This window comes from Chanodichthys erythropterus, chromosome 23 (assembly GCF_024489055.1).
Source record: "Chanodichthys erythropterus isolate Z2021 chromosome 23, ASM2448905v1, whole genome shotgun sequence".
In the NCBI taxonomy this organism is placed as follows: domain Eukaryota; kingdom Metazoa; phylum Chordata; class Actinopteri; order Cypriniformes; family Xenocyprididae; genus Chanodichthys; species Chanodichthys erythropterus.
This window is the reverse complement of record NC_090243.1, coordinates 30,164,529-30,182,887: the sequence shown is the minus strand read 5'-3', so window position 1 is coordinate 30,182,887 and position 18,359 is coordinate 30,164,529. Positions and strand designations below refer to the sequence as shown.

The following is an 18,359-nucleotide window of genomic DNA, read 5'->3' as shown; positions in this document are numbered from 1 at the left end:
TAGCCAATGTGACTAGTATGATTGCCTTCAAAATCATAATGTGAATGGTAAATGAATGTGAATGGTTTCTTCATTCCTATAAACTGGAGCACTTGACTGCTCTTCTGCAACAATAAAGTCCTTTTACTGAGTTTTGTGCTCTAAATGGATTCTTATGGCAGTGTATTTCATAGATGTTGTGTTTACAGTGATGAATATTTATCTAGCTGCAATGGTGGCCAGCTCAGCTTTAACAGTGCACAGTCCAGGCACGCTGCAGACTCTCTATTGCAGGCAGCCAGGCGGAGAACTTCCAGCTGGGCTCATTTCTCCTTTTTGCACCATGAAAGAAAATCAGCCCTCAGCTGTCAGCTCTAACATAGACACACCAGCGGGGCATAAGACTTGAATGCGTGTCCAAGAGATTTCTTTTGTTTTTGCTCTTTGAAACTCACTTGACTGAACTCATTGACATGGATTATTATATGTTGTTTGCCTAATAGATGACTGTTTATGTAATGTGTAATGTTATTTTTTTCTGCTCACATGTAAATGTTTCATAGTATCAGCCTCAGGCGACTTTCCCACGGACCTCTAGTCCACGAGCCTGATGCATATTGCACACAGAAAAAGGTGGCTCCTATCAGATTGCCTGGCTTTTATGCAATTTCTGATGCAGTTTTTATCAGCCCACCAGGAAACAAATTCATGTTTATAAATTTAAGGTTTCTGGCTTTTATTAAAAAGGACAGTAGAAATCACAGGGAGAGAGAGCTGGAGAGTCATACATTTCGTATAGTCATGCAGGGGTCATCTCTATTATATTTTCGCAATGGAAAATATAACTGCTGTTTGTGATCCAATGCTGATTCTGATCACCGTATAAGACAGAAATATTTATATGCGATGCATATGACTATGCATGCTAACTGTATAAACATGGTAAATACGACCGCTTGAAGAAATCAGACAAACCATATAGGCTATCATAATCGTTTATTTATTTTATCAGTCAGTACTTCTTGTCACTTACCAGAGTTTCTGTTATCTATATTTAGCTCCACATATGTCAAAATAAAGCAACCTTTTTCGGGAGCTTCCTCTGTTTCTCTGACTGAAAATATAACTGTATTGGGACTGTCACTGTAGAGAGTGCCAAAGTTCCTCAGGTCGTATTTGTGGTGGAAAATGTAGAAATTATCATTCTTTCTAAATGTGTTGCAAACATTCTGTCCTGTGACTACAAATGTGTCCTTTCTTTTGTGAAATAACGGAAAAATGCTACTTTATTTCTGTGACTAATTGTAAAAATTATTGTAAAAATGTGGTCAAATATTGATGCTTGGGTTTAAAATATTTAAGTAAACAACAAAAACAGCTGCTTTATTAATGTTTTGCGATTTCACTATAGTTTTCAGTGATTTCTTTCTGATTAGTTTCCTTATAAAACTTCCATTTGTTGGTGAAATGATGGATTTGTGTGGCGTTATTCCAGAGAGGCATGTACACGTTTTAGTGAAGGGCTGCGGAGCTTCTGGCTCGACGGTGGAAACACAGTGTGGTTTTGGGCTCGGTGCTACAGGTCCGAGGCTATTAGCCCAGTCCGGCCGACTGAAAGCCCTGGCTCGCACTGGCCTGACAGTGGAAAAGCGACTCTACAGATCTTAGCCAGAGTCAAATGCAACCCTAGGTGACCTTCAATAATTGTAGTGTGAACACAATATTTGCGAGTAGACACTGAAAATTCCCAAACAAAAAGTGCACTTTAAATTCCAGGATGATGCACTTAATTAACCAAAAAAAAAAAAAAAAAAGTGTAATTTTGGATACTTCATGCACTCAACTGTCACAGCTTTAATGAAAAGAAATGCAAATTAATACACTAGATGGTGGACTACATAGTGCATTGTAAAATTGCATAGTGCATTTCATTTGCAAAAACCTTATCCAGTAATAATGAACAGTTGAAAAATCATTAAAAAAAAATCATTATTCATGTGGGAAACCTGTTGCAAAGACAGAAGCAAATACATGAGACATGTCCATGCTCTTGGTCTCCTATTTGGACAGCTGCAGAATAAGCTGCAAAGCGAACCAGACTATAGTCCACATGCAAGACTAAACTTAGTAAGACTAAATATTTCCTAAGTTAGTTTCAAACAGTATCTCTGAGGCTTTCTGATGTTTGCTCTTCTGAAGTCCTCCCATTTTGGATGTATAGCACTGCTCATCCTGACAGCAAAATGGTACAAATCAGATATTGCCTTTTCTGCATCTTCCAATGCATATGAAATGAGTCATATGCTAGACGAAAGCACTCTGTGATCATATCTGATGTGCAGAATTATGACTAAATAAATCAGGTTAGTGCTGGCATCAGCTGTAAATGCACAAAGCCCATTTTAATAATGAAACATTCAATTGGTCTAAAGCAGAGCCTGGAGGGATGCCTGATTGTGTTTATTTCCATGTCCTCTCTTTTATCCCCGTCCTCTGCGGCGCTGGAGAATTGCTCCCGGCCCACGCGCAAACCTGCACACGTACTCAAGTCAAAGTGACAGCGTAATATTAGTCGGAGCGAGATGAAGTGCGTGAGAGTTGATAGATTCTTCCCCGCTTTCTTTGTCAAACACACTGAATACTTTCTGGTGTTCATTCTCACCTTATGGGGCTGTCATTTAATGCAAAGCTCTGCCGGCACATTCCTTCTCAATGTGTGTGATTTAAAACGCTTTTCCATTGCGCTGTGTGTTCGGTCTCTCTTGGTATTGATGTGGCAGTGAGTTGGTGCACCCGTGCCGTGTGCTGAACAAATGAGAGGTAATGTCAAACAGAGGTTGCCTGATGGAGGCGATCTTTGTGCCCTGAGCTCCGCGGTACGGCCGAGATAATGAGCCAAGGCGCTGCTGGAGGCTGGAACAGTCAGAACTTTCCAGCATTACGTTAAGAGAGCGCTGTGGTTTTCACATCAAGCCCAGGAGCTGCAGTTGCCATTACTGAAGAGACTATCACTTCTTTTAGAGGAAAAATCACCAGGCTGCCCTCTAAGACGAGCCTGTCAGCCAGTTCAGCCCAATGCAGATACAGTTTGCCTCCCGTGAACCTGAAAAACTGAGAGTTTTTGACATGCACTGAGCAGGAGATAGTGGAGGCGTGAAGATTGTGAGTTGCACCAAATAAACTTTGAGGTCTTGGTGCTAAAAGTCTTTTCTGTTTTATTTTTCTCCCTATAGGTGAGGACGATAGCCTGGCCTTTAAGGGAAAAGTGACAGTGGAAGAAATCTTCAAGAAAGACTTCAAAGTTCACGACCTGAACGCTAAGTGGATCAGCAGTAAGTGCTCTCACCAGCAGACATTTGATTTCCTCTAGCGCCGTTCTTCCATTAGCTGTCCAGTGTCTAATACGATTGCAGAGATTATCTGAGCATTGAGTCACAAACGTACTATAATTCTCATTGTGCACATAATCAATTCAGAGAGGCAGCAAAATACAGAGTTGTGCATGACTAATTTCTTCTTCAAGGTAAAATGAAAGTATTGATTACACTTTTTTTCAAGCAGTTGAGAATCAAGATCTTACTGACCAAAATAAAATCCAAAAGACCAAATAAAGAGGCTTCCAATTCTGCTAAAAGCATCTGAAAATGTAGTAACATCTTGTCTGCATGTGGATTTTATGTAACTTCTCTATAACAAGTCACAAGAATCAGATTTTAAGAAAGCATAAGCGTACTTTTCAAACAAAACTTTCAAAAAAATAGGTTCAAAATGATAGATAATGGCCGGTTTCACAGACAGGGCTTAGCCTAAGCCAGGATTAGGCCTTAGTTCAATTAGGGCATTTAAGTATCTTTTATAAGTCTTCACTAGATAAAAAACATCACTGGTGTGCATCTTGAGACAAGCAATGGCTTTTACATATTTTAAGATCTGTCAGTACAAGTTACTTTTAAGTTAAAACAGCATAAACATGCATTTTAGTCTAGGATTAGCCTAAGCTTTGTCTGTGAAACTGGGGGTATTGTGACACTTTGTGGTTGTGAAATGTTAGTGATTCAGTCATCGACAAAGACAATTGTGTGAACTTGAGAAATTATATTGTATATCTAATATAATATATTTAAGTGTGAGCTGAATGTAATATTTCTGAATACATTATTGCATTTTAATCAATTAGATTATAGAAAATATATACATTTTTGTCAAACACAATTAGATGAACTTTTTTGACCCATGTAAGTAGGAATTATGTAGGACACATTTATGTGTAATTTCAAAATTACTTCTATTGTCTTTGAAATAGAGTTAAAGTGTACTGCTGAATGTACTGACAAGCCTTTATGGTAAACTAAAATATACTTGAATGTCATTTCTATTGAAAATTGTATGTTGTGTATTTAAATATATTTGGTGAAATATTGTTAAACATTTGTAATGATGAAGTTGCAATGTAGTACATTTAAAATGTTAACCTTAAAAGTAATATCAAATAACACAGTACGGTTAAAATTATAAAAACTTTTTTACATGTGCTGTTAATATGTCAACACATCAAAATTAGTGTAAGATGACAAAGACTTTTAAATGTATTGCTGAATATTACAAAACTTTAAAAGTGTACTCAAGTGTGTTAAAAGTGTACTTCAAGTACTTGTAAAGGCACAATATGTAAGATTTTTGGATTGAAATATCCAAAAACCACTAGAACAGGGTTATATATTTTGTTGACTTGTGTACTTACATTATGTTTCCAAGAATGTTTAAATCCAGAGAAATAAGCAATTTTAATCAGGACACGGAGTGTGTTACCAGTGTTACCCTCGGTTTCCGGTTTTATTTTGTAGAAACCATAAAAAGACCAAAGATGCTTTAATATATTATGTGTTTTATTAGATGGGTGAGCAACTGTTTGGATACATTCATCGACAGAAAAAAAAAATCATGTTATATAGCTTGTTTAAATCTCGTTTTCTTGATTTACTGCGAGTACCATGTTTTACAATGACTAATATCGATCTGGCTTACTGCAGTGTGCAATGTCTCATAGTAACCGTCGAGCAAACAGTTGCACCGTAACAACTTTTAACTCACTAATGTATCTAATATGATAAACAGTGCTGCTTTACCCCACATACACTTGGCCGGAAGAAGTGGAAGCGCTCGTCTGCGGCATAATAAAAGTTCCACTGTTCTCTAAACATGTGTCGTGCTCGTCTCTCATTAGCAATCGCTCCAGCTTCATTGCTCTGTTTCATACTACAGTAACGTTAATAATCTCACACCTCCCATGATTCCACGAAATCAAGGCGTCATCAAGCTATGCCTTTGTTTTGTGACCTCTTGTGTCAAAAATGTACATATTGTGCCTTTAAGTGGACTTTTATTTAAATAATATTATATTATCTGCAAGTAGTTTTTTTTTTATATATACTTTTAAGATTTGAAGTAGCTACACTACAAGTGCACATTCAATGCAAGTAAGCACACTTCTATTTCACAAAACAGCAGTCTTGGCTGAGAAAAATGAAGTTATGTGAACATTTTCAACAGCATTCAAGCTCAGATGACCTGCTTTGATATTTTATATCTAATGAAATAATTCAGCTTTTTGTAAGTGGGTCTGAAGGATTCCAAATAGTTTTTGAGGCAACTCTACAATTCTGAATTAAGAGGGTGATTAAATCTTTGCGGACATGTGTCTGGATTGTGATGTCTATTCTGCATACAAACGGATGGTTTAATGTAAAAAAGTGAGGCGTTTATCAGCGGGTAGATTAATCAAGCAGTCTGATTTGGTTTGAGCTTCATTGAGCTGTCTCCTCTAATCAGCTGCTTTGGGCTATGCAGATATGAAAGCATATCCATGCTCAAACCTCAGAAAGCTCTAATCTTAGCCACAAACGATTCAGAGATATTTAAATCTGTATTGCACACAAAATTGGCAAAAGCTTGCTGACATTGTTTATCTATTTTTTTTTTTTTTTTATATATATATAATTCATTATTAAAGGGGCTATATGTAGAATTTAGAAACCTTTGTTATTAGTGACACCAGTGGTCATTAAGTGAACTGCAGCCAGCTACTTATTGCTCGTACTTGCACTTGTTTACACGTAATGTACAAGAGACTGAACGTGATTCAATGTCCCAATTTAGTCACAGTGAAGTTCTTTTTCATTCCCACTCTGCTGAGAGCGATGTTTAGATTAATATGTGCTGTGTGCATTCTTCTCAATAAAATAAATACACAAAACTGACAGTTAATCAACAATTAAAGGGATAGTTTACCCAAAAATGAAAATTTGATGTTTGTCTGCTTACCCCCAGGGCATCCAAGATGTAGGTGACTTTGTTTCTTCAGTAGAACACAAATGATGATTTTAACCCCAACTGCTGCGTCTATCAGCCATATAATGCGTGTCAATAGGAACTCCATCTATAAGAGTAAAAAAAACCACGCACAGACAAATCCAAATTAAACCCTGCGGCTCGTGACGACACATTGATGTCCTAAGACACGAAACGATCAGTTTGTGTGAGAAAACAACAGTATTTATATCATTTTTCACCTCTAAAACACCAGTATGTCCAACTGCGTTCAGCATCCAGTTAGTGAGGTCAAAAAACACGCTCTGATGACGGAAGTGATCTCTCATGCTTTTGCTTCAATGAGTGCGAGACATCAATTCTGGTGTCAGAGAGCGTTCAGACCTCACTAACTGGATGTGGAGGGCAGTTGACATAGTGGTGTTTTAGAGGTAAAAAATTATATAAATACTGTTTGTTTTCTTGCACAAACCAATCGTTTCGTGTCTTAGGACATCAGTGTGTCATCATGAGCCGCAGGGTTTAATTTGGATTTGTCTGTGCGTGTTTTTTTTTTGACTCTTATAGATGGAGTTCCTATTGACAAACATTATATGGCTGATAGAGGGGCAACAGTTGGAGTTAAAAATCATCATTTGTGTTCTACTGAAGAAACAAAGTTACCTACATCTTGGATGCACTGGGGATAAGCAGATAAACATCTAATTTTTATTTTTTGAACAACAAACAACAACAAACTAGGAGTCTAAATGATGGTAAATGATCATCATCTTCAAGCATTACTTAAAAAACTGTGGCTGCAGCATAGTCATGCTAAGCGAGACGACCAAACCAGCAGTTATATATGTCCTGCTAAGTCAACAAAAGCAATGTATCTCAGTTCTCATGTTGTGGCATATTTAAACCAGAGTAATGATCATTTCTTTCATTACAATTTTGTTCATGTTTCTGCATTGCAGCTATATGGAGGCATCAGCAGACCCTCATCACTCTCACACAGGAACATTAACTCAGCGCTCAAAGTCATTCATCTCATCTGGCTTTGATTCATAACATAACAAAGCGCAGTTCACCGCCTAGCAAGCGGGTGGAGTAATTTAGCTGGAAATTATGGCACAATGTCTCTGCTCTTGTATTGATTGATGTGCCGCCCATTTTTCACACCATCATTTTAGCTCGTTATCGTTCACGTCAGTCCAGCAAAGGTAAACAGATCTGTCGGAAGGGAATAAACTGAAAGGTAATGAGGAACCTCTGCCGCTGTGTTTGTTTCAATAATGAGTTGTATTTTTTCTCATTTTTCTCGTTTTCATTTTATATGTATTAAAGGCACAGTATCTAAGTTTCGCCGCTAGAGGTCGCTTATTCAAAAAATAACAAAGACATAGCTTGATGATGCCATGAATGAGTGTGCAATCATGGGAGTTCCAGCTGATGGAAAGCAATCCAATGGGACAAGCACAAATTATGTTCATGGATGAGTTAATATAAAGCTTAAAGCTTCATTAACATTACTGTGGTATGAAGCAGAGCGGGCTGAGAGCCTGCACTGTAAAAAAAATATTTTTATGATTTGTTATCACAACAGTTTTTCTTTTGTCAAATCAACTTCAATATTGTGGTTCAGAATTTGAGTTTCCAATTGCCTTTGTTGTATTAACTCAAATTTTAAATTTCAATGAATATCAAATTAATAAAAGCTGTATGACTGCTGCTAAATGGTATGTAATTAATTTTAGAATATATTGTATGGTGGATAAATGCTGTTATTACAAATAAAGCTCTTTCTGATTATGCTGTTAGCCGCTTTACAAAATCATTTTTGACAGACAACACAATAACACAGGCTGCTAACACTGGTTAAAATAGCTGATTTATCTGGATCGTTGATCAAATTTAGGATAATGTAAGTATACAAGTCAATAAAATGTATACTTGTTAGTGGTTTTGGGATAATGTAATCCACAAATCTTACATTTTGTGCCTTTAAAAGTTAAATTTTTTTTTTTTTTTTTTTTTTCAAATCATTGTGGGTATTGTGTTACAAATATGTAACATACAAATAAATAGCTTTTTGGAAGCAAAGAGTAAAATGATATGGTAGTTTAATCAGCAAAGCTGTTCATGCTGAAAACAGTGTGACATCTACACAAGGGCTTAGTCATTGAATGCAGACTGTTTCGAGGGGACAAACACTTCAAAATAACACTTTAAATTAAAAAAACACCTGCGGCACCATTCTAGAAGAGAAAGAGTCTCAGCCGGATGATGGAGTAAAAGAAGCTTAACACGTTCCCCTCCATAAAAAGTAAACATATTGTACTAACCCGTACAGCGTTTCTATATATAATATATTTAAAATATGCATGTGTAATGTGTGCCCTTCACTCAAAAAAAAATAATTGTAGGATTTACTTAAAAAAGAAATGTCAAGTGGTTCCACACAACTATATTAAGTCATTTGTACAAATAACAATTTAGTTGAATGAACAAAAGAAATTCAAGTAAAGCTGACAAAATTTATTTGAATAAATACAAATCATTTAAATGTCTGTTACATAATATTTATATGTGCAGTTTACTTAATAATGTTTTTTTGATTACGTAAGGTAAACACATTTATTGACTTAATTTACCTTATTAAATGAACTATTTTCTCTACAAAATGCACTCAAAAAATAACTAATTGAACAAACTCAATTGAATTGAGAGCAGGAATTCCATCCTAAACATGCGTATATGAGTCTGCTTAGCCTAAACACAGGCGACACTCTTCTGCATAATAGTAACCACAAAATTCAAAAACATTACAGAAACTACTCTAAATGTCCAACATAAATGAACATTAAACACTAACATAAACTAACAACATCTTTTCACTTTACTGAAAAACACATAAAATAACATTTTAATCCCTAAATTTACTCTCCTAATGCAATCCCTTGCAAAGCATGATCCAATGCCCAGTTAGTTGTCAACATTAATTTGTGCCTTTCACTCAGCAATGTTAAGTTGACTGAATAAACACTTACTAAGTAAAGCTGACAATACTCATTTTTAGTAGAAACAACGCAGTTAAATTACGTTCATGTAGTTACATGAGTTTTTTAAGTAATGTGAACAATGGTGGTTTGAGTGAAACTAACAGCAGTGAAAGTTCATTTTTTTGAGTGTTAGATTAACGTTATGAAGAGAAGCCTGAACATTTTTCAAGAGTAGGAAATGTGGAATATGACATGGTTTGTCACTTTTTTAATATGATTGCACTGCTCCTCTGTGACTCACCTTCACTGAATTCATAAATGTATGTAAAGACATTGGCCCTGCCTCAGCCAATTAGAGAAAGGAAAGAACACTGCTTTAACCATCATTGGCTGATTATTTGATCTTCGTTAAAGTGTCAAAAGCACTTAGTCGAACTGATTCGCAGAAAACGGGGCCCTTAGTTCCTGTCTGGAACATTAGATATTACTTGATTTTTAAGGACAGGCCAGAAATTTAATTTTTCAATACCAAGTTGGTCCAGAATTTGTTTTCCCTTTTTATTTTTTTCCCCAAAGACGTTTCTACTACTCATCAATCAAAGTCAGAACGTCACAGCTGATGCAGCTCATTCTGAATTAATCTATAAATGAATCAATGATACAGGTAATTTATTTACAAAGGCAAAGCCTTTCTCTCCCTCGGGCTTCTCTGTCCATCGACCACTTGCTTCCATCACAGAAATCTAGTGCTTTCAGAACCACTCTAGTAGTAAAGCTCTGACAAATGAAAAACAAATTTAACACTCGGATTTCTTCATTGCCTTGAAGGGAACATGGGATATTATGAAGAAACAGGATCACATCCAATCCAGAAAATAAAAAAAAAAACTCTTGAGTTCTCTCTGAAATGGTTAGTTCACACAAAAATGAAAATTCTGTCATCATTTACTCACCATCATGTCATCCCAAACACACTTACTTTCTTTAATCTTTAGAGTGCAAATAAAAATAAATAAATAAATTATATTCTTTCATTTTTTTTTTTTTTTGTCCCTCTATTGAAAACCAATGGAAGCTCAAACATACAGTACATGCTTAAAGGGCTAGTTCACCCAAAAATGAAAATCATGTCATTTATTACTCACCCTCATGTCTTTTTACAACCGTAAGACCTTCGTTCATCTTCGGAACACAAATTAAGTTATTTTTGATGAAATCCAATGGCTCAGTGAGGCCTCTATAGACAGCAATGCCACTGAACTTCTCAAGATCCAGAAAGGTACTCAAAACATATTTAAAACAGTTCATGTGAGTTCAGTGGTTCAATCTTAATAATAAAGCAACGAGAAAACTGTTTGTGTGCCAAAAAACAAAATAACGACTTTTCAACAATATCTAGTGATGGCCGATTTCAAAACACTGATTAGAAGAAAAATTTTTCTCGTCGATTTTGATCTTGTGTCAAAATGTCAAACTGCTGAAATCACGTGACTTTGGCGCTCTGCATCATGGTTCAAAACAAAAGATTCTGAACTCAAATTAACTGTTTGAAATATGTTTTGAGCACCTTTCTAGATCTTGAGAAGTTCATTGGCATTGCTGTCTATAGAGGCCTCACTGAGACGGATTTCATCAAAAATAACTTAATTTGTTTTTCGAAGATGAACGATGGCCTTACAGGTGTAGAACGACATGAGCATAAATGATATTATTTTCATTTTTTGGGTGAACTAACCCTTTAATGCACAAGAACAAACCTCACTGGTTATTGCGTGTCAAGCAAGCACATTTAAGCTTCCATTGATCATATTTGGTGTGCTTTATTCATGTGCATTGATCACTGTTTATATGTCAATAAAAGCCTAAAATAAATCTGTTTATCATATAAAGTGATCATTCCTCTAATGACTAAAGACTGCACAATTCATATGGACAATTTCATTTGAGATGTCTTTATGAACTTTTTGAAGCATGAAAATTACCTATACTTTAAATATATGGACAAAATGATGAGTGAATAATAAAAGTATCTTCAATTGTGTTCCGAAGATGAATGAAAGACTTATGGGTTTGGAATGACACAAGGGTAAATGATGACCAAATTTTCATCTTTGGTTAAACTAACCCTTTAAGATCTGTCTCTGATCATCTTTGCCATCATGAATCATCTTGCAGTAAGTGACTGTCATTCGGCGTTCCTCATCTCCCTGTTTTGTCCTCTGTCTGGCTTTGGCTGTAATAGACTCTCTCATTTTGATTCTGTCTGCCTGCCCCCATTATGATTGGACTAAAGCAGCTATATAATTGCATAATTAGAGGAGCCCATTGAACTGCCTCTCTAGCTAGGTGTCTAAATCAAACAGATACATAATCGGCATTACTCAACACTCGCAACGAGAAATTAAACTGAGCTAATGCCTGCTGTGGCCTAAACCATCTGGTTCCGTTTTAATGGCCCACCCCTGTGTCCTTAGTCTAAGCAGTCGCACGGAGCCTGGCATATGCTGGACGTGTACACAGAGATTTGCTGAATGCTGTTGAGCAAACAAGAGTATGATTTGTGGATTAAATGTCTCTTAACCTTGAAGGAAGTCATGAACTTGCCCTGTATGATAGTTTGTTGAAGTTTGTTTGTTGTTAGCAGCTAGCTCAGGCAGTCAAAATTATTAATTTTTCTGTTTTTGTTGATCACAAAGTACAAAGCAGATAAGGAAAACTAGGATGCCGGGTGTATTCAGAGCACCGCCATTACTGTTTACAGTGCATGGAGTGGTGCGCTGTGATTGGTTGAGTGGATATATCGCTTTCTGCAGAGAAGGGAGACTGGTGTTTGTCGCTTTTTGGAAAGAAAAAGAGAAAACATGACGGAATAACATGGTGGATATCACATTTTGCGCAAAATTAATAAATGACTTTTCAATACCAACCAGATACAATACTGATTTTGGCGGAAAAAATGGCGTTTATCTCCTTTTGGAAGCAAACTCTTCATATATATATATATATATATATATATATATATATATATATATTGAGCTGTTCCAAAATTTAGTGAGCTGTCTACCTTGACAGTATTTTAATGCATCATGGGCACAATACTGATGTGAAAACTATTCAAAAAGGTGGGATCGAACATATTCGTCATGTAGAATGCTGTCAATGAATGCAATGCAATGGGCTCATTGAAAATAATCCCCAATATTTCTGAGAAATGTTAATTAAATGTTTAATTCAATATGCACTTAAAACTGACCAATTTACGTAATATTTGTGTGTGCTATAGACTTTTATGATTATTAGAGTCACATTGTTAGCTTAGCAACATGCTAGCATTAATCTCTATTGGAATTAAGTCGAAATGCTATTTGTGTGAAAGAATATAACTGTTTCGTCTTAGTCATTAATGTTGAGGGTTGTCCTGTTTGAGCTCTGTGAACAGTCAGTGAACACCTGTAAATTTCCTCACCCAAACACATCTTATACACATACTAAATTAATCAGACATAGGGCCCTATTTTAATGATCTAAGCTCATGGTCTAAAGTGCACGACGTAAGAGCACTTTTTGAATCCACTTTTGTTTAATTATGGGGAAAATGGTACGCGCGCCCGGTGCATGGTCTAAAAGGGTTGTCCCCATCCTCTTAACGAGTAATGGGTGTGTTTTGGGCATAACATGCAATAAACCAATCAGAGTCTCAACTCCCATTCCCTTTAAAACAACATGTTCTCCAACAATACGACCATATAGGTCGTTTGTCACTTCACTGAAATACGACCCATATGAGTGTTTACTAAAGTGGCGCCCCTATCGACAACAGGACACTTTCATTTTAATTCATGAAATATGACCCATATGAGCATTTGCTCAAGTTGCGCCCCTATCGACAACAGGACATTTTCATTTTAATGCTTTGTTTTCCTTTTATCTGCATCATTATCTCAATTGGCTGAGCATTGCAATATATAACAATATGCAATCATGTGATCATGTGATCATGGGTTCGATCCCAGGAAACGTATGTGCTCATAAACTGTATATGCACTATAAATCACTAAGGGTAGGTTTAGGGGTTGGGTGGGGTGGGGTCATTAATAAAAAATGAGTTTTGCCAAATAGAAATAAGACAAATGGTGTAAAAAGTCCACACATTGCATTTAAATGAACATGCATTTTGACAGTCATACGTTATTTCATGACGACAGACCAGGGGTAGTCAAGTTCGGTCCTAGAGAGCCAGTGTCCTGCTGAGTTTAGCTCCAACCTTAATCAAACACACCTGAACAAGCAAATTAAGCTCTTCAGGATTACTAAGGCTATAGGCAGCTGAAGGTTTTTTCAGGGTTGGAGCTAAACTCTGCAGGACAGCGGCTCTCTAGGACCGAACTTGCCTACCCCTGCGACAGACGTAACACGACACTGTCATTATTTTTATACCAGCTAGCGGGCGCATGTTTTAAAACATAAATATAAGTCGTAATAAAGTGCTTAAAAAACAACTGTAACGAGGTTAGTAGATGTGGGAAGAAGGAGGCGGGAACCGGCGAACATTCAACAAAACTTTAATCTCAAAATAAACAAACAAAATGAAAGTAATGCCGGCAGACCCTCGCGGACGTCTGCCGGCCACACAAACATAATAAACCATAAAATAAAGTCCAGGCCTGGTCCTCTCTCCTCCTTCACTGTAGTTGCTCCTCCTTTTATGCCTCCGGAGCTCCTCCGTGAGAGACTCGAGGCCGGCACGCCTCGCAGGTGATGCTCATTATCACTCGCGTCACCGGCCTCGCGCCGTTCCCTCACGGCTCTCGCCCGCCCTGCTCGTCACAACGACCTATAAGGTCGGGGTTTTTTTTGGAGGACAGTCTCCTTTAAAAGCCAGTTGCACTTCCGCCATGGCGGATTCGTTAATTACAGGGTGGGATTTGCAAGCGGAAAAACTGAACGTGTCTCTAGTGAGGAAACGGATCTGCTGGCACGGATCTGATGATGTGGTGATAGATGTAGGGTAATATTCATATGAAGTGTGCTATGCATCTGTCAGCATGTATTTTCATAATAAATCTCTTGTTCTCTTTGTTCGGTGTGTGTGGGAGGTGACCTCTGCTCTCAGTCAGCTCTTAATTAGATTAGCCCTCACAGCTTCTGTTTTAGCCACACAGTTGATGCATACATCAATAAACATGTTTTTTTTGTCGTTGTTTTTTTTTTTTTTTTTGTTACGCTTCCATGTAACAATTACCCTGCTTCGAAAGACAAGCTACTGCTATAAAAGATCAATTCAGCAAGCACCTGCCTAATATTTGTACAGCAGAGTGATTGACTTGTAAAACATGGAGTTTCACATTGTATTGGCTGCATGAGAATTATATGGGCTGTTAATTGTATATATCAGTGCACAGAGGTTGAGAAAGAAGCCCTGATCAAATATCCATGAGGTTTATGTATCCTGTGAATCACGGCTGAGTAACTTGAGACTAAAAGGAAAATATGTGTGTGTGTGGTCATGGTATTATCTCAAATGTCCCCACAAAGATAGTAATACCAGTAATGTTTGACCTTGTAGGGACTTTTTTTTTGGCTCACATAGGAAAACAGCTTATAAATCATACAAACCCGATTCCAAAAAAGTTGGGACACTGTACAAATTGTGAATAAAAGCAGAATGCAATGATGTGGAAATTTCAATATTTTATTCAGAATACAACATAGATGACATATCAAATGTTTAAACTGAGAAAATGTATAATTTTAAGGGAAAAATAAGTTGATTTTAAATTTCATGGCATCAGCACATCTCAAAAAAGTTGGGACAAGGCCATGTTTACCGCTGTGTGGCATCCCCTCTTCTTTTTATAACAATCTGCAAACATCTGGGGACTGAGGAGACAAGTTGCTCAAGTTTAGGAATAGGAATGTTGTCCCATTCTTGTCTAATACAGGCTTCTAGTTGCTCAACTGTCTTAGGTCTTCTTTATCGCATCTTCCTCTTTATGATGTGCCAAATGTTTTCTATGGATGAAAGATCTGGACTGCAGGCTGGCCATTTCAGTACCCGGATCCTTCTTCTACGCAGCCATGATGTTGTAATTGATACAGTATGTGGTCTGGCATTGTCATGTTGGAAAATGCAAGGTCTTCCCTGAAAGAGACAATGTCTGGATGGGAGCATATGTTGTTCTAGAACTTGGATATACCTTTCAGCATTGATGGTGCCTTTCCAGATGTGTAAGCTGCCCATGCCACATGCACTCATGCAACCCCATACCATCAGAGATGCAGGCTTCTGAACTGAGTGCTGATAACAACTTGGGTTGTCCTTGTCCTCTTTATTCCGGATGACATGGCATCCCAGTTTTCCAAAAAGAACTTCAAATTTTGATTCATCTGACCACAGAACAGTTTTCCACTTTGTCACAGTCTATTTTAAATGAGCCTTGGCCCAGAGAAAACGCCTACGCTTCTGGATCATGTTTAGATATTGCTTCGTTTTTGACCTATAGAGTTTTAGCCGGCAACAGCGAATGGCACGGTGGATTGTGTTCACCGACAATGTTTTCTGGAAGTATTCCTGAGCCCACGTTGGTATTTCCATTACAGTAGCATTCCTGTATGCGATGCAGTGCCGTCTAAGGGCCCAAAGATCACGGGCATCCAGTATGGTTTTCAGGCCTTGACCCTTACGCACAGAGATTGTTCCAGATTCTCTGAATCTTTGGATGATATTATGCACTGTAGATGAAGAGTGAAATTCAAGTGCTTTTTACAATGAGTTTCAAGTGCTTCACACTTTTTCCAGCACTTCAAAGCTCTAAATATTATCCAATTTAAATGTTATTTTTAATGTATTGACGAAAAATAAAAATAACAAATACAAATATATTTATTAAAAATATTATTAGTTACTGCACTTATTAATGCAAAACAATAGTAATTTTATGATTAAAGTAACTTTATGTTAAAAAATCCCCCAGAGCTACCAGATCAGGTGCTGGTGCCACCATCTGAAGAACTTATTGGCATCGGTGCTATTGATCTTAAATGTTAGTCTGGAGCCCTGATATACTGGCAATAATTCTTTTTTTAAACAAACTTTTCTAGTTTGACATGATCTCCTCACGGGTCCCATTTACTCAAACACTGGCCTTCCTGTAGGCTTTGCGAGTGTCTATCTGGATGATCTTGTATATCTGACCAGTGTGTGTACAGTATGTGTTTTCAGCTTTATGATGGACAGCCATGGCTGTATAATAAAGCATTATGTCCTTTAATGTGGCTGCTCGGGGCACGCTTTCCTCTGACTACCCGGCTCGCTCTCTGGGTTCCGACAGCAGGTGGTGAAAAATGAGCCGCACGGTCGACCTTGATCAGCATTGCTGATAACTATAAATCACAGAGAAAACAGCCATTCAAGGCAGGCAGGAGGCATTGGTGGTTCTGTTATATTACAGCCTGTCTGCTTTGTAGAATGGAGGGTAACGTGGCAGGCCTTCCCTAAGGATAAGCGACTCAGATCAGGATATGTGAAGTGAGGCTGAAGATGTGATTTACACTGATTCAGTTATGCATGTTGTAATGCCTTAGTGAGGTCAGATGTTGTAGTCAGTTTGTATTTAAACCTCAGCCACCAATAAAAAATAAAGAAATAATTTTTTCCTTTTTTATTTTTTAAATTGAAGAAATTTCAGTAGGCAATAATAAGATTAACTAAATCTAAATTAAGTGTTACAACAGACTTCATCTATCTGCATCCAACTGCAGTAACTGAAAGCCAGCTGTCCATTACTTTCGCTATGCAAATAGTGCTCATGATGCTCTTGTAATGATGTACCAGACTAGTGAAGCACCGTGTCTGGACCAGACCCAAAATTATGTGTTTAAAGCTTGTTTTCCAGTTAGGATTAGACTTTGAAATCCATTAAAAATCAGTGGAACAGGAATCTATAAATCAGGGTTAGGGTAAGATTAGGGTTTTGTTTAGAATTAGTTGCATGTAGTTATGCATAATATATAGTTATTACAATACTACATGTAACATGTAACAAGGACACTGTATAATATAGTGTTACCTAATATCTGTTCATGCACATATTGTTGTTGGATTTTTGAGGAAACTTTTGGGGAAATCTATTTTTCTGCTATATTTCTATTAAACTTAATACTAAATTTTAATCGACATATTATTAATCATATTTTAGTACTTAGTTTAAGTTACAGTATTCTTGTAGTTGATGCATCTTTTATATTGTTAATGTTAATTAATATAAATATTTGTGTTAACTGTAATGTTATTGAAGTTAACAGTAATATAATATTTATCAAAAAATGGTATTGGGAATGATAGCAAACGTGATGAGACTTATAATAATGATACTCATTTTTTTTTTTTTTTTAAATGATAAAAAAAATGGAGTGTTGTAGCAGACACCTCTGCTTGCAGCAAATATTTCATGTTTGAAATAGATACCTACATATCTGACAAATGACTTTTGGTAACACTTTATTTTACAGTGCCGTAGTTAGATTGTAATTACTCAAATAAGTACTGAGTACTATTAATTAACTACATGTACTCAGTTCGTTACTGTACTTAAGTACATTTTTCAAGTATCTGTACTTTAATCGAGTTTTTTTATTTTAAGCAACATTAAACGTTACTTATTATTTTAAAATGAAGAAATCGTCACATGCTCAGAGACGCTAAAGCAGCTTCCAGTTCGTGCACGAACTGATTCTTTTCAATCAGCCCGTTAAATCGGTTCACAACTCACTTCAAACAATTCATTCACAAATTGGATTGATCGTATTGATTGTATTGCATGAGTCAACAACTCACTGATGATCCGTTCAGGGGTGTGTTTCCCAAAAAGCATCGTTAGCCAACTAACATCGCAATTTCATTTGTTACTTACATAGTTCAACGATTTGGTGTTTCCCGAAACCATAGTTCAAACGAACATTCGCAAACTGCATCACAAACTTGTGTGGATGGAATGACAGCTCTTGAGCTGTAGTTAGAAGCATAGTTTCCTGTTTTTATGACATGTGGACTTAATTAATCCTTATCTT

General features: G+C 36.8%; 1 protein-coding gene across 1 annotated transcript in view; it reads left to right on the top strand.

Moving 5' to 3' along the window:
• dpp6a (dipeptidyl-peptidase 6a) overlaps positions 1 to 18,359 on the top strand; it is a 293,120-nt gene that overhangs the window by 161,023 nt on the left and 113,738 nt on the right. The window contains exon 3 of the mRNA XM_067377789.1: positions 3,213 to 3,311. Coding sequence (XP_067233890.1) covers positions 3,213 to 3,311 — 99 coding nt within the window. The remainder of the gene's footprint in view (positions 1 to 3,212; positions 3,312 to 18,359) is intronic.